The sequence below is a fragment of the Hesperophylax consimilis genome, chromosome 1 (assembly GCF_061612785.1).
Source record: "Hesperophylax consimilis isolate HC1 chromosome 1, BYU_Hcon_1.0, whole genome shotgun sequence".
NCBI lineage: Eukaryota > Metazoa > Arthropoda > Insecta > Trichoptera > Limnephilidae > Hesperophylax > Hesperophylax consimilis.
Window position 1 is genome coordinate 48,251,563 of NC_142836.1, and position 24,565 is coordinate 48,276,127.

At 35.2% G+C, this 24,565-nt stretch overlaps 1 protein-coding gene across 3 annotated transcripts in view; it reads left to right on the top strand.

Moving 5' to 3' along the window:
• The first annotated feature begins 1,143 nt into the window (after positions 1-1,143).
• Positions 1,144-24,565, top strand: part of LOC149427040 (uncharacterized) — a 66,907-nt gene continuing 43,485 nt past the window's right edge. For all 3 annotated transcript variants that reach the window (XM_089634725.1, XM_089634741.1, XM_089634732.1), the window contains exon 1: positions 1,144-1,891. In XM_089634725.1, coding sequence (XP_089490851.1) covers positions 1,834-1,891 — 58 coding nt within the window. In that variant the 5' untranslated portion in view covers positions 1,144-1,833. The remainder of the gene's footprint in view (positions 1,892-24,565) is intronic.

The window sequence follows — 24,565 nt, forward strand, 5'->3', positions numbered from 1 at the left end:
GTAGGACACTCATTTGCGGGTTGGTCAGCTACTAAGTCTACGTGGACTCGCAAACTGATCACCACAATAATTTCATCTTAATTTCTAATTAATTCTAGCTCGTTATTTATTTTGGGATTTGTTAATTTCATACCGACCTACATGGGAATGGCCTTATCGTTGACCGACAAAACCGAGATACGGATGACGTCACTCGTACCTCGCCAGATTACGATTGTTTTGGCGGTCAGTTTAAAAAATATATTTTTTTAACTATGAATATGACATGAATATATACATAAGTTAGAAGGTATTCACATGTAAATTAACCGGAGTTCCTTAACGTTCTATTATTGTTTTAAATAAAGAAATATATATGTTAGCGATGACGTAAATTTCTCGTGGATAGGCAATATGAGCATGTATATGTAGATATTGTGTATAGGAGTAGTTCTTGACGTAATCTTCCCGACAGCCGCAGCCGCAGCGGGCGGTTGGTTTGGCCCGGGGCGAGAAAGAGGGGTGCGTACGTAAGAGGGCGCGCCTCTGGATAAAGCCCCGACACCAAATCATCACGGCCGCACACAAAGCATACACTATCAAAACAGCACTCACCGCAAAAAGCACCGATCAAAATGATACTGTTCAAATAAAATCAGCGACAAACATGCTCCCTTTTAAAAAGTCGCAATGCTTAACTAAAGACTGGCTTATTTCAATACTGTTTTCCCAGGCTACGCAGAATGGCACAAATCATTTTCCTCTAAGAAAAAGCGCCACTCTATCAAGAGGTACGAGTATTTCCACCGCCTGAAATTTAAAGCGCCGTAGACAATACACCCTTTTACTGATAAGTTGAAATTGTTTTCGATTGCGCTTTTATTATACAGTAGCTTGTTCCATCCCACGTCCCCTTTGAATAAAGAACTACGATAAGCATTTTCGGCATCAAGTGGAAAGTTCATGTGTTGTTTAATGTTTTGTTCGTTTGAAAATTGACTTTTTTCTGTAGTGGTGTAAGAATGCTGATATTTTTCATATATTTTGAGCTAAGTGGGGTTCTGACTCGGAGTTGTGTATAGGGGAGTAGGGAGCAGACGATCGATCGCCACTGCACATTACCGCCTCCGCCCACAGCTGTTCAGGTCGCGCTGGCGGTAGCTCGTGCCTGTGTCCGCCATAGCGAGCCAATCCATACAACCATCGGCACATCGCGGTTTGGCTGTCAAACCGAGTGACCTCGAAAATCCAAAAAAATCAAAAGACAGTTAATTCAATATAAAAAATCACTCACACAACCATTTTTCTACCTTTCTTAGTAATATGGGTCAACTTTAAAGCGTGCGTATAAAATTATTGCGTGTTGGAGTTTCGTTTTTAAATGTTACAAACGTAAAATCAAAATGATTCGTGGTTTCACACACAAATTACGTTTGTCACAAATTAACTGTGAGCAATGATACTACGCCATTGAACTAAATTTTCTGGTATTGCACAATGTGAGAATTATTTAAAAAATATTCATAAAGAACAGGACTTGTTTTCATGTAAATATTTTAAATGTTCAAAGTGGATAGTTAAATAAATTTTCCCTCAGCATTGGTAATTCATATAAAAATCATGTATAAAAACATGCTAAGAACTGCACATCTGAAAAACGCCAAAATAAAAACGAAGGAAAGCGATCAAAAATCCAGCTTTAAATGGTCGTGAAAATTTGATAAGGAATCTTCAGTGTACGTTTAGTTGTGTGGGTCCAGGGGTGACGATGCGCGGCCCGCGACCGCGGTAGCGCCCGGGCCCCGGGAGGTCCGCGGCCCCACTTTGTGACCCCTGTGATGCCCCCCGTCTCCCATGAGCGGGTTACTTAATTCCCTGAAAAGCCTGGCTGGATCCTCCAAGCAAGGAAGCGGTAAGTTAAAATATACTAATATATTGTGTAGGTTGAAATATAACCTCAAAATACCGTTTTGCCGTAGCTCGTAGCCCGTAGCTCGTAGCCCGTAGATCGTACCTCGTAGCTCGTATCTCGTAGCTCTGATCTTGGTTTTTTGTGTTTTCTTTCAGATATTTTATCTTGCAAAAATTCCAGTAACAAATTAAATTAGTAATATCCAAGTTTTAAAGATTCGTTATTTATTCATCTAATCATTGTATAATTCTACTTAAAATGAAATAACTAATTCGAAAGAATCGTGAGCAATTTGTTTCAAATTTGTTCAATTTGTTTCAAATGAGTACAAAACGTTCGACTGATCTGCTGAAAACATGTGTTTATTTTACATTGTAATCTTCGGAAGGCAAACGTCTGAACATTTCTTAGCCCTCTGTCGGCTCTAGGGGAAGAAGTACCGGAATCCGGTCAACATCCAAACATAAAGTGAACGAATTATAATTACGTATTCCATTTAGTAATTCGTATCAAGTGGTTTGATCCATAACGAATAATGTGAATAAATCACCATAATTTTGTAACTTTCTAGGACCGTGAACTATTTTTTTTTAATTACTGACAAACGAATGAATGAATCGCCATTCTATTATGAAACAAGTTGGTTTTCCGTTTTCATGCAAATAAATAATATATTCGTAAAATGACTTACGCAGACTACTGAGATTTACTGAATGAAAAAAAATAATTTTCTAATGAATGAATTGGGCCGGAGCCAGAAGGATTACACTATCTTCCCAAATGAAAAATATTTTATTTTTAATTATTCGACCTTCTAGGCCATCGTTTAAAATTGTGGTGAGGGGGGAGACTAATTTATATATGTTCATATTATTTAAATGAGAAAATTTCATAAATATATAGAATATTGGATTCGAGTTTAGACTTGGAAGAGATGAAATGTTGAACGGAGAGGGGAAGGGGGCAATTTTATATGAGGCTTTTTTGCGCATAACAGGCTGTGTTCATTTACAATAAAGATGAAACATACACTGCATATAGATACATTATTTTAAAAATAAGAAAAGATTTATAAACGATACGTGTGGATGTGTGTGGCATTTATAATTTTGAATTCTTCAAGGCTACTGTTAAATATGTAAACAGTCTTGGAAACGTTATTTAACAGCCCCATACCTAGTGTCAGCTATGCCGAGCAACTGTGTCCGTTCTGGACGTGCCGTCCCTGGCTGTAGTTGTTCGGCACGAACAACTTATAGTATTCCAGGAGGTATGGCTATCTATTAAATTATTAATAATTTTATTACGCCGTTACTGCAAAGGCCCTGCTCCTCCTCGACTGTAGACTTCGGTAGCGCGTTTCAGCGAGCAAATCTTCGTGATGTATGAATTGCGGGTACTCTCCATCTCCGAGCATTCTCATATACAAGTATCTACGGAACTTGTTTTGATCTGTTCTAATTAACATATATATTAATAGATAACAATAAACTCACTACTATTATCACAAACACATCATATTTCGACTTTTTCATATTTCAACTATTTTTACACTGGTATATATTTCTTTTGAATTATGCATTGTCTTACTGCGCTTATATTAATAACTGCATCACTTGCAATAGTGTTTTTGTTTGCACATAATTGTTATTTAATTTATTGCTATTATTATCTTGTTTACCACTGTACGCTTATAATTCGATTATCACTGTATTGTAAAAGCCATTATATGGCGTTTGAATAAATAAATAAATAAATTATAATGCAATTATACGTAGCCATCATTGGGATCGGGATTAGATAACTGTTTGGAATATCTTATTCCAAACCCTTGAAAATTGTAGCGTGATAATGTCAACTGCAATATATGGTCTTAAAACATAAGTTTGGTATCAAAGACTACCCCTAGGTGCTTGGTGGATTTTACTGGTAACAATACATCTTTTTAATACAATAATCAAATTTGATGGGGTTTTTCGAATGTGTATAATGTGTATGTCACTTTTTGTATTTAAAAATATATATTTCCATCAGCCCATAATGAAATTGAATCTGAATCGATTTGTAAATTGACGCAATCTTGCCCGTCACAAATCCACATAAGTAATTTGCGATCGTCAGCAAAAAGCAGGAAAGTAGCATATTTTAAGATTCTTGAATGTCATCAATTAAAATTATAAATATAAAAAAGCCCAATGTTAGACCCCTGTGGTAATCCAGATAATGCAGAGAATTCCCCAGATCCATCGATGCATGCATACATACCGCCTTAGGTACGTGGCAAAAAAATGTAGAGGCTTGTCGAAACCTATTATATATAATCTGCGTAACAATAAGTCATGATCAACTCGCTCGAACGCCTTTGTGAAGTCAGTGCAGATCACAACGGTTTCGCATTTAATCCTTCTGCCACTCTACGAGAGTTCAATAAAATTAGAGACGGTGGACTTCATTGCTAAAAATCCATGTACATTTCCCCAAAGAAAGTGGTTAATTTGTTTGCTTAGCATTTAGCAAATTATTGTTTCAAATATTTCTTTAAGTTTTGACTGTATTCCTACTGGTCTGTAGTTCTGGATATCCGTTTTACTCCCTGACATATTTTTTTAGAGAGGAACAAAAAATACGTTATCTAAAGTTCCTACTGTACAATACAGACTGTACAACCAATCCCCAGTCAAGCACGTGAATTTTAAAACGGCGAGAAGGAACAGAGTAATGTCCAGTTCTCATTCGAACAAGTTAGGAAATTACTTTTTTGGAAAACTGGGGGGATTGTTGAAACCAAGGTTTCGATGGGATAGCCGTTTGTTTCGAGGCATAAGAGCTTCTTTGGATTGACTTTAAAAATGATGTGAGGCTTAAAATACGAATGGAGAAAGGAAAAGAGAAGATAAAAACAATTAGATTATACCCAGGGCCGGACCTATGTGGGCGCAATTGGAGCAGTCCGCTCGGGTCGCCGAATTGCCAATGCGCTAATAATACCTAACAGTCCTAACACATTGCCCTTGAGATTAATTTTCATATAAATAATTAAAAAAATACAAATCATCAAATTATTGACTACAGTGATCACCTACCTAGGCGTCTAGTTTTGACAAGGAAAAAAACGCCAAAATCTTACCAAGCCAGGCCCGTTTGGCTGAGAGCCGGCCCTGGGAATTCCTGGCGTATAGTTGGAACTAGATATTAAAAATAACCTCCTCTAGGCCGGAAAAAAGCTCCAAACTGCTACTCACCAATATGTCAATAACTCAATAGTCCACAGATGGCGCTTCTAGCGTTCAAGGCAGTAGTTAAAGTCTAAAAATAAATTGAAATCAATGGGGCAAACGAATGCAGTTGTAACCGTAATATTATTTCGGGTCTTTGCATTAATTTTAAACTATTTCTTGATGCTTGCTCGCACTCGTCTAGGTCATGTGTCGCACGCTTCGCGGAGTCTTGACGGAGTTATTGTTATGCACCATTCGTTTGTGTCTAAAGCGGTCCACGGACATGATTGACACGAAAGCTTCGTGGCTTGATACAGCGATGTGGTCACACATTGCTTGCTGAGCTGTGCCACGAAAAAGCCCAGTTTCAAGCAGTCAAGGCGGTGTGCGGCGGGAGAAACGTGCCTGCCGTAACCGGCGTGGCCGCCGTGGGCCCCGCAAGTTTCGCTCAGCCGACACATCCGCTGCAGCCCATGCGTGTACCTCTGACGGCACATACCCACGCAGCCGTGCGTAGCGTTCGCATGGCCTGCTATTATGGATATGTATAGCAGCTTATATTGAGCGAAGCCAAAGCTGTCTGAGAAGAAAAGTGTGAAACGCCCCCGATATACTGCAAGTAAATTTCTGCAGCCAGAAAACGAGAGATATGGTCTTATCTTTCAAAAATGCAGCCAAAGTACTAAACGCAAAATCACCCATTTATTTCAGTGAAGTGCTTACGCCTTATTATAAGGAATCACTATGGAAAGCAAACAAATGGCGTGGTTTAAAGCCAATAAAAACCCTTATTGTAATGGATATTATAAAAATGGACTGTATTGCCAATTATAGGACGTCAAATCCTAAATTCGTCCTATAATTGGTAATACAGTCTATTTTTAATAAAACCCTTATTAAAAATGGACTGTATTACCAATTATAGGACGTCATCCTCTCTTCAAATCTTACAGAAAAAGATTGATCTAATATTTTGCTGTAGGATTTGAAGAGAGGATGAGTGTGTTTGTAGTACATTTTTACAGAATTTAGGATTTGTCGTCCTATAATTCTTAAAAATGGACTGTATTACCAGTTATAGGACGTCAAATCCTAAATTCTGTAAAAATGTACTACAAACACACTCATCCTCTTTTCAAATCTTACAGCAAAATATTAGATCAATTTCCAAGAATTTTGACGAATTTTTGTAACAACTTGATAATATTGGAACCTCTTTTCATATTATTATTCTTACTGAATGCTGGATACCAAAAAATATTTTCCTAAAATTTTTCAGCATCTTTTTCTGCATCACTACAGCACTTCAATACATACTAAACAAAATGATGGAGTTGTTGTCCATACCAGAACTGACCTGATTGGTATATCTGTCAATGAAATCCAAGTCAGCGGTGCAAACTGTTTGCAAATAACTCTCAATAATGACACGTGTATCTTAGCAATATACCGTTCTCCGTCCTCTTATATTATTTCACCATTCCTAGAATCGATTAATAACTATTTAACTGAATTATGTACTATTAAAAATTTTATTATTGCTGGTGACCTCAACATAAATATTCTGCCCACAAATGAACATTCTCAGTGCCAAGAATACCTAAATACGCTCACATACCATGGATTCCAAAGCACCATAAACACTCCCACACGTGCTACATTAGACTCCATCTCATGCATTGACCACATCATGGTCAAATCCAACTACCCAGTAATATCTATTGTATATGAATCTACACTTACCGACCACTACACCACTATTCTTTCTATACAAACATGCAACAGAAAAGATAAACATAAAAACAGTTATGAGTTAAACAGTTATCAGTTTAACAGTTATTAAGCTTAGTTATGGATATTAGGCAACTTTATGCCAAAAACATACTAGCATACCTCTTCAAACACAAAACTACTTTTGACAATGTCCAAACTGCTCGTGATACTAGAACCAAAGGACATAATGTCTTACAAACCCCTTTCGCTAAAACAACTTTTGGCCAGAGAAATTTTAGATATTTTGCAACAAGGCTATATAATGTTCTCCCACTAGCCGTAAGACTGAACAATTTTTTTAAAATATAAAACAGACATCAAGTCTTGGATCATCAGCCAAGACAAATCCAAGATCAAAAATTTTATAAAAACCCCTTCATAAGTATGTACTCCAACTAGATGCTGATTAACTTATTTATCATTTATTATTATTATTTTTTATCATTTTCACATTGTCATTTAATGTAATTAAATGTTATATGTATCAACTAATATGTAAACACTAATTTATGTATCCAATACTTCTGTCTCGACACAGGTATATCCCAGTGAGACAGAAAAAACTTTATATTGATAATAAAAAACCGTGCAACGCTGTCTGTGGGCCGCCTGTAGACGGGGGATAGGGTATGTCATTACTTAATCATTAAATCATTAGTATAATCAAATGTAATTATTTATAAAATGTAGACGGGGGACAGGGTATGTCATTACTTAATCATTAAATCATTAGTATAATCAAATGTAATTATTTGTAAAATGTAGTTTACCCAATTTCATCACTAGGTTAACACTACGTGATATATAAAATTACAGAATTTTGATCAATCCTTCAAGATTTTGAGAATTCTACTATCGAGCTCATATTCGGTGCGTACAATTTATTTCTATCTAATATATTTTTTATGTAATATAGAAAGATATACCAATATTCTTTATATTATACCGAAATTTGATATACAAACATATTAACGATTTCAAAATCTGTTAGTGGGTTACGTACTTCGCTGCGGCCTGTTAAAGGTAGTTGACGGGATCATTGTATGCGATACCTTCAGTGAATACCTTTCATAAGCCTTCATATTCAATTATAACGTCGCGCGTCGGTTCGTATTTGATTACATTTGTAGAATGAAATCAATCTTTTCCCGGGATCGGGGTGGGGAGGCTATTTCTGTATCGGGCTTATCAGTTATCGTGCTTCCTTAACACAAATTCATAAATATTTATTAGACAAAGCATTTGAAATGTATTTGTTGTTTAATAAATTATTTAATGCTTGATTCAATCAACTAATTTAATGACTGTTTGAAACTTTTTCGTTCGTTTTTAAAAGTTTTTTGGGACTCTTGTGAACCTACATCACAATAATAACCATCTTGGCTATTGATATAGATAGGGGGTATGTTAACCGTTGGCTTAGAACGTTTATTTAAAAAATACTATGATTTCCAAGGGAATCAAAACCGTATTTTCCCTATATTCAATAATTGTATTATTTCTACTTCAGTGTTTTAGATGTCACTTTTTAAATCCCCGCTTGGGGTGTAAAAAAAAATCAACAATCTTCAATAATTGCAAAATCTTAAAACACCATTATTTAATCAAAAAAGATTTGCATGTTTCAAAGCCAACGGTTTCTTTGTCAGAATAAAGGTATAGCAATTATTATTTTTTTATTAAGAAGTGGTGTTTACATAACATAAAATATAAACTGTACAAAAGTGACGTATAATAATTAGGTCCCATTGAACGAGTGGTTCAAGATGTTGTCCCGGCAAGACAGAGATCCTGGGATCGATTCTCACTTGAGACGGGGTCTTTTTATTTTTATGCGTCTTGTTCTGTTTCATATTTCGTTTAGATTTATTAGTATTAACTTCTTCTTCAATGAAATATAAATTCATTTGCACTTCGTTCCGGGGTCAAATATTCTATGAGTATCACCATGGTATTAGTTTAGAACCGAAACATAGCTTGAAATACTCTTCCTCTGCTGTCCATTCCCTTCCTCTTTTTCCAATCAGAAGTGACATAGCTTCACTAGCATCGGCCTCTTGTCTTACTGCAAAGCAAGGAATATTGAGACTTCTAAACCGATATATCAAATTTCCCATTACTGATATAATTTTTTTTAAATATCTCTGCTTAAATTATTTACACGAGCTTGTATCTCTACCTGACAAACAAACGATAAATGTGTCAACTCATCGTATTCTTTCCATCCACCCAATTTTTTTTAAATAAAAGATTTTGTTCGGAGGTCTAAACTTTCAAAGAATATTTTTTGATTTTCTTTTTTAACAAAATATTAAATTTGGTTGATAAATAGGTAACAACAGAGATCAGACGAACTTCTCAATTGAATGCAATACAATTTCTCTGTACAGCACAATCTCCTTTCTATAGTAGTGCGATAAAGGAAGGCGTACAATAAGTGAACAATTAGTATGTATATTATTTACACAAGCAAATAAACAGAGTAACAATCATCCAAAATTTCGAAAAATGAGGGATTCACAACTGTAATCATTTGCACACACCGATTACAGTGATATCTAGTATATAATTATAGGTGATGATTTCATGTGATATTTGTATAATCGATGTGAATTGCATGATTTCCCTTATACACAGATTTTACGAAGTTGATTGAGCACCATACACCAAAATCAAGGTATCGCATAGCCGGCAATGGACTTTTGACTTTTGATTTACTTTATTTTACAGAGTTCCTAAACATGAGTTTACTGACTCTAACATAATTATAAATTGATTATCTTTAGATACTTTACTGTTATTTTTATTATTATAGTGGTGTGAAAAAGAGCTTAAAAACTATACTGCGGCTGTAGGCAGGTTATTATTCCTTCCGGAATCTAATCTTGGGTTTTTTAAATTTAAATTTATCGTTTTCGCTATATTTCGAAAGTGAATTTATTGTTGGATTAGTGTGGCTGGAAAGGCCGGCATAAAATTTGGTTGCTTGGGAAACAATTAAGTCTTTTATCAACGGAATGTTGGTGTCTTTATGGATAGAAGAAATTCTAATCCATTTGGGTGCATTTAAAGCAAGTTTAATGGCTTTATTTTGAAATAGTTGAATCTTTTGTATTAGACTTGGAGCGGCGTGCCCCCAAATGGGGCATCCGTAAGTGAAACCTGGTCTTATTGTTGTTTTATAAAGAAGTAATTTATTATCCGTTGATAAACGACTTTTCTTTCCCATCATTGGATAAAGTGATGCTAGACATTTATTTGCTGCTGTTATTTTACTAGTTATATGTTTCTTCCAGGTGAACTTGGAGTCAAGCGTTACACCTAGGTATTTAATTGACTTTTCCCATGGAACATTTTCCCCAAACAGTTTAATGAAAGGGGGCCGTTTTGGCCGTCTCTTTGAGAAAACGGTCGCGGCGCTTTTAGTAGGGTTTATTGAAATTCTCCACTTTTTGCACCACTCTTCAGTTAGAGTGGCCTGTCTCTGAACACGCTTTGTGGCGATGCTCTCGACTGTTGAACTAGACATGATGTTAGTGTCATCCGCAAATTGAGTGATTTGAATGTTATGGTCAATGGGTTTAGGAATGTCACTAGAGTAGATGTTATACAAGGATGGAGAGAGTTGACTGCCTTGAGGGACCCCAGCTGATAAGGGGCGGGTTGTGGAGAAGACGTTTTCTGACTTGACTTTAAAGCATCTATCTCTCAGGTAGCTAGCTATCAATTGCGTAAGTCTCAAAGGATACCCGAGAGCGTTCATTTTATATAAAAGGCCGTTGTGCCAGACTTTATCGAAGGCTTTACTTACGTCGAGTGAGAGGATTACTGTTTTTTTCCTAGTATTAAATCCCTCCGTGATGTGTTCCACAACACGCAGGAGTTGGTGAGAGGTGGAATGACCTGCTCTGAAACCATGTTGGAAGTCTGGCAAGAATTTACTGTCCTGAGTGAATGAGTTTAATCTTGATAGTATAACTTTTTCCAGGATTTTACCTAGGCAAGGAAGGAGGCTAATAGGCCGATGATTCTCCGTTAATAGTGGGTCCTTGCCTGGTTTGGGAATTAAAATTACGTCAGCTTCTTTAAAATCCTTTGGAAAGCAACGTAATCTCAGCGACGCGTTGCAGATGGCTGTTATAGCGCAGATGCCTTTCTTTGGCAGATATTTTAAGATTTTATTTGAGATGCCGTCAGGACCGGCTGCTTTTTTTTTCTTTAATTTTTTAATTATGTTATTTATTTCCTTAGGAGTTGTGAACCTGATTGGAGGGTCTTCAGGATCTAAACTTAAGATTGATTCTACTTTTGAATCCACCTTTGCTACGAAGGCTGGGTCGTCGTAGTCTGTATTGGGAGAGAATTGACTTTGAAGGCTATCTGCGAAGGCTTCAGCCTTGTCTGCAGCGGAGTATACTAATCCGTTGGGGCCTTTAATCGGAGAGATTTTAGTTTTTGGGCGTCTGAGTGCTTTAGAGAGCTTCCAGTACGCTGCTCTATCGTCTTCGAGAGTTGAAATGAAGTCGTGCCATCGCTCGTTGCGGAATTTGCTGAGGGCCTCACGTACTTCTCTGTTAAGTCTATTAAAATGATGCTTTACTATTGGATTGCAAGATCTCTGCCACTCTTTCCTAACAAGATTTTTTTCCCTAATAAGATCTTTGATCTCTTCGGGTATTCCATGTCGTGTGGTGTCGGTAGGAATCTCAACGGACGCCTCGTTGATGCACGATTTTAATGTTTTAATTAAGACGGAGGTAGCAGCGTTAAGAGTGGCTTCGTCGGGAATTGATGTGGGAATTGTTATGTTTTTATTCATTAGTTCGTTAAGTTTATTCCATTTAATTTTAGTTGGTAGAGGATTAACGGGGACCAGAGGGTTAGAGCCTCCTGTTAGAGAGAGGAGAACTGGATCGTGGTCAGATGAAAGTTCGTTAAGTACTCGGAGGGAGTGCAGATGGCTGGTATTTTTAAGAATGACGATGTCAATCACGTCCGGATTACTGTTATGGTGATGAATCGTTGGTCTATCTGGAGCATCGACTACGATAGGATGGGTACTCGCGTAATTTGCGAGTACGTTACCTTTGGTGTTATTTTTTAGGCTGTGCCACGATCCGTGCTTTGCGTTCATGTCCCCAGCTATTATAGTGGGGACATTTTCAGACAAGAGATTGTCTAATTCTGCTGGAATTAATTTTCGGGTAGGGGGTGAGTAGACAGAAATAAATTTAAGTGGTCCTGAAGAGGTATTGATTATTACCGAGGTGGATTCAATGTTACTACTAGAGAATGAATGTGCTAGACGGTGGTCAATATTATTTTTAACCAAGATGGCGGTTCCGCCTCCTCTGTTGGCTAGTCTGTCGTCACGGTAAGTTATGTAATTAGGTATTCTGAATGTCCTGGAAGGCTTGAGCCAGGTCTCGTTTATGAGGAATACTTCAATACTATAATCGTGAAGGAATTCAATTATTTCCTCCTTGTGAGCTAGGATTGAGCCATTGGCGTTCCAAAAGGCCGTCTGTAGGTTGATTAAATTAACATTTTGTCTAGACATTGTGATTTCTTATCAGGGCTTGAATTTTTGCCAGCTCTTTGGTGGCATGTTGTATAGTAAACTGAAGCGCCGTGGCTTGTTCAATAAGTGCCTGGACATGTACGGGGTCCAGGAGACGTGGAGGAGAGTCGGGAGAGGGGTCTTGGGGAGTTGGTTTTGGATCGGGCTGGCGCTCTAACCTGTGTTGTTGGCTGCTGCCCTGTGTGATGGGCGCCCTTTGTTCCCTCTGGGAATTTCGGGGATTGGGCCGGCAATGGTAAAACTATTTCAAGTACTTGATTCACTTGGCCGTGCCATGTTTTCACGGGACGTCCTTAATGTATTTCTCCGTCCACCTGGAAGTCAACCTTCACTCTCCTTTCTTCGTACATATGCTGTACGTGCCCAGACAATCTAAGTTAACATAATATATCTTAAAATTATCTTTGAGCTTAGTTTTGTCGGATCTCCTCATTTGTATTTCGGTCATGGTTTTACCAGAAAAACGCCTCGCGTCTCATTTCATTAAGTCTATTTTCGTCCCTTCTAACCTATTGTAAGTGCCCTCAAAATTCAATACAGTACAATACTGTAAACTATTACGTTACTTTCGGACTTTATTTTCTGCGCGGCGCGGCCTGAAGTGTACATGTGACAGAGCCTATTGTTTCTGCAATTCCCTTAACTAAAATTACATGGTTCATATGAAAATAATAATTAATTTAAAAATATATAATAATAATTGTGCAACTATTGAAGGGGAAATATTATTGTTTACGTTTTGGAAAATTAGAATTCAGAAAAGAAACATATATATTATAAACGATATCGTTTTCCTACTCGAGTGAAAAAAATATAATACTTCGTTACTTTTTAGATTTTTAAAAGCGTGCATCAATTTATCTACCAGGATTGTGTTTATTGGGTATTGATTGTTATTCCGTCTTACTAATTAGATTCTTACATGCCCGTTCAACGTTGGTGTGGTAAAGCCGGCCTTAATCCTGGTTCGAACAAACGTTCCAAACAAACGCACGGAAATAAGTTTTTCACTGTTCTGACCTAACGCGCAACGTAATATTTACACAACGTTCTTTTAGTAAGGCAAACAACTATTTATCTCCCAAGATTTTCCTTATTGGGTATTTATTGTTATTCGCTCATACTAATTAGATTCTTACAGGCCCGTTTAAATTTGGTGTGGTAAAGCCGGCCTTGAGCCTGGTTCAATACTTCTTGTGGAGACAGCACACGTGGGGAAAATTTAACCACTGAGAAGCTATCACTCCGTTTATTCATCTAAATCACACCTTTGTTGAGTAAACGGAAGAACGTTACATTTTATACAGTTGGAAAAAATTTTGAGTGACAGAGAAAATCGTTTTGATATTTTTAAATCTATCATCCCATCCCTCACTTCTTTGTCTGGCCGTTAGTAATTTTGTTCAAAATTAAAGCCCATTTATATAGGACTATGGCTAAGAGGAACGACCGTGCGACCTTTTTCATATAAAACTTAATTTTGGATTTGATACCAAAATACCAATCAAACGAACTGATAAAAAAAAGAAATTTGTCCTAAATATCTTCCATATAATTTTGGATACAATCCATTAAAGAATTGTATTTATTACTAACTGCACCCGCCAAGCATTGCCATGGCTGATTCTGATGCTGAGTCTGTGCAGATAGACAAAACATAGCCCGTGAGGCTTTTGCGTCCAACAGATGGTACTGTTTAAAAAAGCATGTTTGTCCAATAGATTACGATGTTTCGTGTTTTTCCTGTTGTCTTGTGACATCTATATAATATAGGAACATAAAAACACACACATATTCGAATGCAACGCTGTGTCAAAATGTCAACAAACGAATATTTCTATATATATAGATAGATGATTTTAGAGCCTCTAATCCAAAATTTAGGTTGAAAAAAATTCCCCACCGTAAAAATACAACAATACAAATACAGGACCTCTAAGCCTATAATAGCCAGATAAAATTAAAACACCCATGTGAGGTAAAATATATATACCATTCTATTTGTATAAAAAATAGTGACTCTAAATTCAGTAGATTTAAATGGTTTACCTCTTCATGGCAAATAAGAATCTAAAAAACAATAAAAAATCTTCACACATTTGCCCTGATGACGGACACTGTAATGCTGTCCGAAAAGTTGGCTAAATAAGTAGGTAGCACAACACGGCATAAATACCCAAAGAACCCAAAAATAAATCCTTATAAAATTACCTGCTGGGAGTATTTTTTATTGTAACAGCTTTTTCGGCGTATGTGCGTGCATTAGTTTTTCATACTTACCCTCACGTTTTCAACGCCGTATATCCATTATCCATAGTCTGACTTTGAATATAAATTGTTCATAATGTTGTATAATGACATACGTATCCGGCATTATCGAGAATAATTCAGAATGTCCTACTAATTGCTCTCAAACATCCCCTAAGGTTCCGGATATAACAAAGAATGCTTTATAATGCTCCAACGATTAATTGAGTGTTTGCTTTACGCGGACCGCTCGGACTCTGAAGAGAAACAATTTTTGCAAATTGACTCACAGGGGGGGGGGAGGTGTCCAAGGATGGGGAGATTATTTATAAAATGATAGAATTAAATATAATACGTATTTATAAGCGGGGTAGGATAGGCAAGAGGAGGGTTCTAGAGAGTTACTATGCAAATTTAATGTTGGTATAGATCGGGCAAGGTTAACAGACAAACAAACATAAATTCATTTTTGAAGAGATTCGCTCACATTATCCATGTACTCAAAAACATTCTATTTAATGTATAGGCAGTGTATTTAATGTATGTAGGGGCATATAAAGGTTTTAAAATGAAGTGACATTATAATTTCGTATGATTTAGTGTGTAAATGATGTCACTGTAAAATATTAAAGCAATATAGAACTAAAACAGAATCAACTGAACTCTACCAAATAACACTATCTTACTTATAATAAAATTATTTAAAAAAATATATATACCACATGATATATGTTCATAATTAAATTCATATGTAACTTTGATGTAATATTAATTTTCTTATAATTAAATTATACATAATATGTAAATGAAATCCTCAGCACGGGAGATCCCAGTGAGGATATCATTATATCTATTTGTTACAAAAATTATTATTATTATACACTATTATTATTATTGAAATTATTATCCCAGATGGATTATGTCATTTTTTAATAGCAAAGTCAATTTTATCTGCATTAGTATCGATTCCAGAGATAAGCTGTTAGATAAGTCTTCTTGTACGTACTTTATAAGTAATAAATAGTTTTATACCTAAACCCGCCATGTCTGGTAAATATTACCTATGTATGTAAAGTCAAATCATTTAAAAATACCCTTGCTAGTTGCTGTTATAATTTCACATTATTTCAGATCATATTCGAAATTCGAATTTCCTAACTCAATAAAATAAAATCAAACAAAGAATATTAACCTCATTTCTGTCAACTACTGAGAGCGGTCTGGATCACCCAGAATAAACCTAAGCAAAATCTTCTTCAAAAGTCCCTTCAAGATAATGAAAGTAACATAGACCTCTAATCCAGTAGGTAACCTTTAATATATTTAACCCGCTTCAAATACCGGCGACCTTTCAGCGCACTTTGTTCCTGCGGGACACCCACTACCTAACCACGAGTTGTCCTATATTTAGGAAAATCAATTCTGGGGAAGCAATTAGATAGGCGTTCGTGAATCAGTGAAAATAAAATCATATTTCAAATCGACATACGTAGATCAGTGGATTACCGAAATTAGGTTCTAAATCGCTTTGGTACGTGTTATACGCTCGTGTAAATTATTGTTTTGGTATAAATGGAACATTAATGCTTCTCGGATGTTTCTATGTGAACACACATTTTAGTATCTTTAATATACGAGGCGTTTGATTCTAAGAGAGGGTTTTCATTATTTTAAGCATGGAGAATTTTTATGACTGAAATGCTGCGTTATGAATATTACCAAGGTAACTAATTAGGGGAATGTTGACTACTTAACTTTGTACACGTAATGCTTAGCCTTAGTATATAGAGTTAAAGTAACCTCGAAATAAGTGTCTAATTAGTTGATTTGCAGTTCCAGAATTTCCAGTTATCAATCAAAATATATTTTTTTAAATCACACGTATTTGGGGAGCAGAAAAAACAAAGACACAATGATCGTTTCGGAGTGGGGTGACTATACTGGGTATACTATTTTTTATAAACTTACAATGATGTACCAATAATAAATAAAAAATGCGAGTTTGAATATTCAAGAAGTTATCAATAGACACTGATTATTTACTTCAAATAATAAATAACATGAACTTATTGTAATCGTCGAGGAATATGCAAAAATTATTTTTTCTCATTCTCAAAATATTTAAAATACTGCTTCACAATTCAACTGACAATATGTTAAACATTCCTCGATGTTTACTATAAGTTCGTGTTATTTATTATTTGAAGTATATAATCAGTGTCTATTGATTACTACTTGAATATTCGAACTCGCAATTTTTATTTACATTTTTCTGGGATTGGCGCAACATTGTAAGCGTATAAAAAATGGTATACCCAGTATAGTCACGCCACACCGAAACGATCATTGTGTCTTTATTTTTTCTGCTCCCCAAACACGTGTGATTTTTTAAATATATTTTGATTGATTTAACATGTGCAATAAATATGTCATACAATTTTTATGACACAAAAGTTTTATATGAAAAAAAATTTCAAATTAGTTTCAAAGTTGAAAATTGAACAAATTCACCCCATTTTACGGTAGTTTACTTTGTGTCTTTGAAAATATGAGTAACGCGATTATAATCTGTAATGAATGCAGTAAGGCTTAGCGATAGTGTTTATCGCAACAACCTAATATCTGCGAATGTAAATTTGTGGATACTATTTACCTTCCTTATCTATATTATTGAGCTTTATCGTGCCTATCACCATTATTGCTGGCAACATCTGCCCACTCAAGTAACTAATACAAAAAAGATAATTTATTACGAATTTCTAATTATAAGCACCACGCTTTTAAACCCTGCCAATAATACTCTAAAGCTCAAATAAGATGCGATTGGTATTTATATCACCACACTTTATCTCCCGCCAACGTGAAACTCTCCCTTCTCCTTGTCTCTGAGCTAAAATTGGCAATCGGTCAGAGAGGGTCACCTGTCTTAGCGGGTGTACTGAAATGGCTAAAGTACTGTCTTCTGTCTATTTGACAAGAAACTAACCTCATTGATCGCTTTGGCACCTGTTTACACTCGGATCGAGTGCCAATTAACTCCACACAGGAGGCTCTGAGGAAAAAAATTTCCCCATGGGCTGTGTCACCTTTGGGGATGCTGCGTGGAGAGTATTTTTAAGGAAAGAAAGGAGAGAAATATCTGGAAAGGAAAAAGGTTTGAGGGCCGTGTCTAGGTGTGACGGACGTATGAATCGATCCCTCCCATTGCGGTGCAAGGTGACTTAAACAAACCTCACCCCACAACCCCTGCTAAGTCACCAAACGTAGCGAATCACTTTGGTTGACCTATGGCAAGAGTTTTGTGATCCAATGAATGGTTCCAATATACCTTCATCCACCCCATAGTATTGCGGTTCCATCTCCACATGATTTAAAAGCCGGACAAGATCCCCTGATGGAAATCTGAAATATTAGTATTAACACAACTAGTATTAAATAACTGGGTTGTGTTTGAGCAATATATCATTGGCTCCCATACTTAACCTTTGCCAAGAACATTTATATAGAAATAACTACCTGTTTGAAACCACTTCTTAAAGATAAGATAAAAAGTTATAATATTTATATTAGAATAAAAACACGAAGTTTGCCCCCTAATATTACTTCCTAATACCTATTATCTGCACATATTATTATATGTATTCCCAGATAAAACCTTCTCCTACCCTAACTGTAACAATAAAATAAATTGTAACAATAATCCCTAATCGTAACAATAAAATAAATTCAGCAAAATCAACATTATTTTGAGTTGGTTAATTACAGTTGATTACATTGAAAAAAAATCACAAATAAAATGAAAATATGGCAGTAACATAATTTTATAATGTCTTCTTATATTATGGTTCCGTTTGTTACTAACACTATTATAATGTCTTCTTATATTATTAATAAACTTTTGAAACTCGGCATTAATGGAAACCTTTTATCTTGGTTTAAGAGTTACTTACTTAGGCGTCAGTTAACTGTCTGTATTAATGATCACTTATCCTACATGTTCGAAGCTACCAGTGGCGTACCCCAGGGTTCGCATCTTGGTCCTATACTTTTTAATTTATTCATTAACGACGTAACAAACATATTCACCCGTGTTCTCATTCTAATGGTCGCTGATGATATGAAGATATATAGAATTATTGACAATATCGAGGACTGTCTAACACTTCAATCTAATATTAATAGCTTTTACGATTTTTGTCTTAAAAACAAATTAACTCTTAATGTAAAAAAATGTCAACTTATGAGATTCCACGGAACAAAAAACCCATTGTTGTTCACCTACTTTCTCAATAATCACACCTTATTATCTCTTGATGAAATAAGAGACCTTGGTATAACCTTTGACACTAAATGAACATTCATTAAACATATTAATAATATAACCAGTAAAGCAATGCAAATGTTAGGATTTGTCTTACGGATTTCAAAGGATTTTAAAAATTTAAAAACTGTCAAATTACTTTACACTTCACTTGTTAGAAGCCAACTAGAATTTAACACCACCATTTGGAGTCCTTACTACAGTGTAGTGTGAGAATTTCCTTGAGCGAGTCCAACATAAATTTTGACGGTATATTAATTTTAAATTGGGAATATTCATCGAAAATTTTAATTACCCCTCTCTGTTACAATTATTGGGACTCGATACATTAAAAGAAAGATGAATTTGTTCAGACCTATTTTATTTATTTAAAATCTTTACCAACCTGTTGAACTCCCCTGAACTTCTTTCGTTAATATGTTTCCATGTACCTACCTAGTCGATCAGTTCGTTTCAAATTACCCTATCATTGCAACAATATAGGATCTAACGCTCAACTCAATTCCATAATGAATCGCCTGCTTGTACTTGGAAATAAATATGTTTTGGATGAACCTATAAACATTGCTAGTTTAACCTCATACAAACACTACTTAATTAAAACTGTCTGTCAGCGCTTCTCAGATTGACTATAATCAAATACAGTTTTAAAGTATTAATTTCTTAACACTCATTACATAATATCCGGGATTTAAAATATGTTGTATTGTATTTATAATAACCTACTCATTGTACTTTTTATGTTGATACTACTATTTCTATTGTTCTCTTTTATGTATTTTATATTTATATTTTTTTTATCTATGTATATTCTGTATTCATATGTAAAACAATTGTTATTCTTTTGTAAAAGCCGCTATAATCGGCGTTAATAAATAAATAGATAAATAATTATAGTTCAGTTTGTTACTAACACTATTATAATGCCGTCTTATAGTCCCGTTCGCTACCAACACTATTATAATGTCTTCTTATATTATAGTTCCGTTTTTTTACTAACACTATTATAATGTATTCTTATATTATAGTTAAGTTTGTTACTAACACTATTTTAATGCCTCCTTATATTATAGTCCCGTTTGCTACCAACACTATTATAATGTCTTCTTATATTATTGTTCCGTTTATTACCAACACTATTATAATGTCTTCTTTTATTTTAGTTCCGTTTGTTACTAACACTATTATAATGTATCCTTATATTATAATCCCGTTTGCTACCAACACTATTATAATGTCTTCTTATATTATTGTTCCGTTTATTACCAACACTATTATTATGTCTTCTTATATTATAGTTTAGTTTATTACTAACACTATTATAATGTCTTCTTATATTATAGTCCCGTTTTGCTACCAACACTATTATAATGTCTTCTTGTATTATGAACTTAACCTTACCTAACCTAACCGTCTGGAGCAGGTGAGACTATGGCATCCCCAATTGGGGCATATTGTGAGGATGAAGGTAGTGGGGAGGGAAGGAGATGGGAAAGAGAAAGGTGGTTAAAAGTACCTGCTATACAGATCTGGTCACCAAACATGGCAAAAGCCACGTTTCAATTCTGAATGGTGATCTTACATCTGGGTGGTACTGAGAGTAACTTCCACTCTGGAACGTGCCGCAAATATACCATGTATTATTTTTAATTAATGATTTGTGGAATAACGACCACGGAGGCCGTCAAAAGTACGTATCAGGAGTATTTGTTACGTTTTACCAAAATAGTTTAGGAAATTTGTACGTAAAATATAGTTTTCACATCGCAGTATGTGGATACAATATTCCTAATTATTATATCTACCTATTCCCTTACAAGTTCGTATTCAAAAGGTCACATCGTGTCATGTCAACCGTATTTCGAAGCGTTTTCATTTCAAATTTGCCTACGAAGAAAGCGCTGTATCACGATGACAGACCATTTCTCATTATGTTATTAATGGGTCAGTTAAAAAATTATTATCGGGAGTTACGTAGATTAATTAACAAGCTGTTAAAATTCACATTTATGACTGGTAATAAAGTAAGAACGGGACGTCTACTTCATGATGGCCATTAAATGCTCGTTTTCACAGTGGACAAGTAAGCGATACGTAATACAATTATTACAATGAACAAACGTTATCATAGCTTTAGCTACATTCACAGATGGCGTTCTAAAGAGCGATGCAATTTTAACAATCCTGATTTCAGCGGGGGGAGGGAAGAAATTATTTATTGATTAAATTACAAAAATGGCGCCATGAAAATTATCCAACATTATTAAACTTGAATAATCAAGCTGGATATAATAACTTCAGGTGGCTTTCAACCAGTAGTGGATACGGAAAATCCAACAATGATGAGGGTTTGATCAGATCATTACTAGAACGGATTCTGAGCAATATACAAAGCATAACTTTGCGAAATTCTAAATCCCGATAAATTCCCTGAAGACAAACTTCCGAAAACTAAAATCCCAAAGGACAACGTACGCAAACAAAATTGTTAGGCGATAAACCACATTATCAAATTGTGTAGGGAAATAAAACATGATAATGTTATTAAATGTATTGTTTTATACTCTTGTCCAAGGTTCGGCTTTGGGAAAAACCCTTTTCAGGAAGTTGATCATAAATATGGAATTTCTTTTGAGAAGTTGACCTTCAAGAAGTAGAAATAAATGGTTCAAATAGAACCACATTAATAAAATAAATTTTTCTATGTTTTATGAATCACACCATTAAAAAGGTTAAATCAAACGTTTATTTTCGTAATTTCGGTACCACTAACTAGATACTTCTTGTCGAGACAGCATACAGCTCACGCTGGGAAGATCTTATCCACTGAGAAGCTGTCACTCCGTTTATTCATCTATATCACACCTTTATTGAGTAAACGGAAGAACGTTACATTTTTTAAAGTTGGTATCAACATTGGGGAAAAATTTTGAGTGACAAGGGAAAATTTTTTTCATATTTTTAAATATATCATCCCATCCCTCACTTCTTTTTCTGGCCGTTAGTAGGTACTTTTATTCAAAATTAATGCCGTTCCTAGGACTATAAGCGCTAAGAGAAATGACTGTGCGGCCATTTTCGTATGAAACTTAATTTTGGATTTGAAGCCAAAATACCAACCAATCGAAATAATAAAAAAGAAATGTATCCTTATACATACTTTTAGATACAGGCCATTAAAGAATTTTGTTTATTATTAACTGCACCCCGCTACGCGTTGTCGTGGCTGATTCTGATGCTGAGTTAAAAAAATGGTTCTACGAAATTCCATCCATTGAAAATAAATCTCAAAGTAAAAAATAATTATAAAATAACACATCTGGTTCTGTTATTTAATATGAAAAATTTCAGTGTTTAAATTAAAATTGTTTCTTTAAATTACCTGTGATGAATATGTTGCTGTGATTTGAAATATTTCCAAGATTTATTAAATATTTTCGCCTTTTAATTATAATTGTTTCACATTAATATTTGTATTTACATATTTCCCATATCTTCTTCTTCTTTTTGAACTCTTAAGAGCCGTCGCGTCGTGAGAACACATATTTCGAATGTCGCATTGTAACTTTTCCGTATTCTACTGGGTATGATAGGAAACTGTGCTCTTAAATATTTGGTTTCAAATTTCACAAACTAGATGTATAAAGCCTGTTCCCGCGTGTTGAAGAGAATTGTTTTTAAGGAATGGACGCATGGAACTGAAAGGCTCGAGGCGTGCTTACTGAATTGTTTTGCGGATATTGGAAGATATCGTATGATAAACAAACAATTTCAATAACTTTTTATAGTGGTTCCAGAAGATTTCCCACTTTTTTACTCTTACTTGAATAGATTTCTTATTTTTTCACATTATTTTCGTGATTTCTGACATCCAGGCAAATATTATGATAAATCTTCTATTTATTAAAGTTAGATATTCCTCCTCCAATATTTTTTTGGTAATTTGGTATGTTAAGATTCTATGACTAATGGGATTCTTTATTGACTGAAATCCTGTTTTAACTCGACCGTTAGGCAATTCGTCTGGCTATAAATTTGTTTGTGCGTTCCGTTTCAATTTTCTAAAATCTGCTGCATTCATTTTATTATTCAAGCAAGCCTTAATTTGACTAAATGGCTAACTATAACTATGGTTCAGTAATGATTATTTTTCGGGTAACTTTTAGTAACTGTTAGTCATATGTAGCGTTCCACATTAACTAACCACGAGGTTTTATAACGGGTTTTAACAATAATAAGACATTATACTTTGATGTGGCGTTCCATACTAACTAATCGCGAGGTTTTATAACGGGGTTTAACTATAGTAAGATATTATTCTTTGATGTGGCATTCCATACTACCCTAATGTTTAAGTTTAGACTTACGGAATTCAATACTTCGTTTGTGTGAAAGCACTATGAAACAACACATGAAACAATACATACTAATAGCGAGGTTTTGTGAAACTTTTTGAAACTTAACGACAATCTGAAATACGAAACAAATAAAGACACAGAAACTGAAAAGGGTAGCAGTCGCAACTAAGACTCTACTCTTACTGTGACCAATACTCTGTCTGAGTCCTATTTATATTCGGTCATTTTTACCGATTTTTATTTAAGATTTACTAATATTATCCTCAATTAATTCTCATATTTTAAGGTGTATTAAGTCCCAGTTGGGACGGTTACCTATTTATTTTCTGTGCCAATCTGTTTCATAATTCGTTGAAAGTTCTTAATATTATCTCCTTCAATGTCAAAATATAAGATTGAGATTTATAAGCTGCAATAAATTATTTCTGATAAATTGTACGTAGTACAAGTACCTAGTAAGTACGTACTAGGTTTAAATAAATTTCTACCACTTGCCATAAGTTCACCGTTATTCAAATATTCGTATGCTTTGACCAACATGTCGATGCTCGTGTGTAATATAATAAAATTTATAAAGTAAGTAAAATAAATATCGTTGCGTGTTCTGTTAAAAAAATGGAAAAGATCAAAGGACTCTGAGTTAACCATTTTAATTAAAAACGGTCGCACTCTGAAGAAGCGTTAAAAGGCTTTTGATCTAATGTTATGTATTTTTTGCCGGCCGATTCTGCCGCCCCTAGCGTATTGCGCCCGGGACCGGTACCCGATCCCCACCCCCCCCCCCTCTCACTCTCTCTCACTCTCTCCCCCCCCCCCCACTCCATACTACCCACCCCTGGAGACACCCATTCATTTTGTGGAACCATCCACTAAAGTTGTACTTCGCGTAGCTTATACATACATATATTTTATTGAGAGATACATTATTGACGTGTAATCTACAACTTAATCTCATTTCCTAATAATAGCCTGCAACTCTGAAAGATACTTTTTTTTTTTTTTTTATAGTTAATACCTCACAAGAGTCCCAACTGCTCCCGTCTGGAGCCAGTGAGACTATGGCATCCCCAATTGGGGGATGTTGTGAGGCTGAAGGTAAGTGGGGAAGGGGAAGAGGAAGGTGGGGAAGTACCTGGCTATTCAGATCTAGTCACTAAACACGGCTAAAGCCATTTG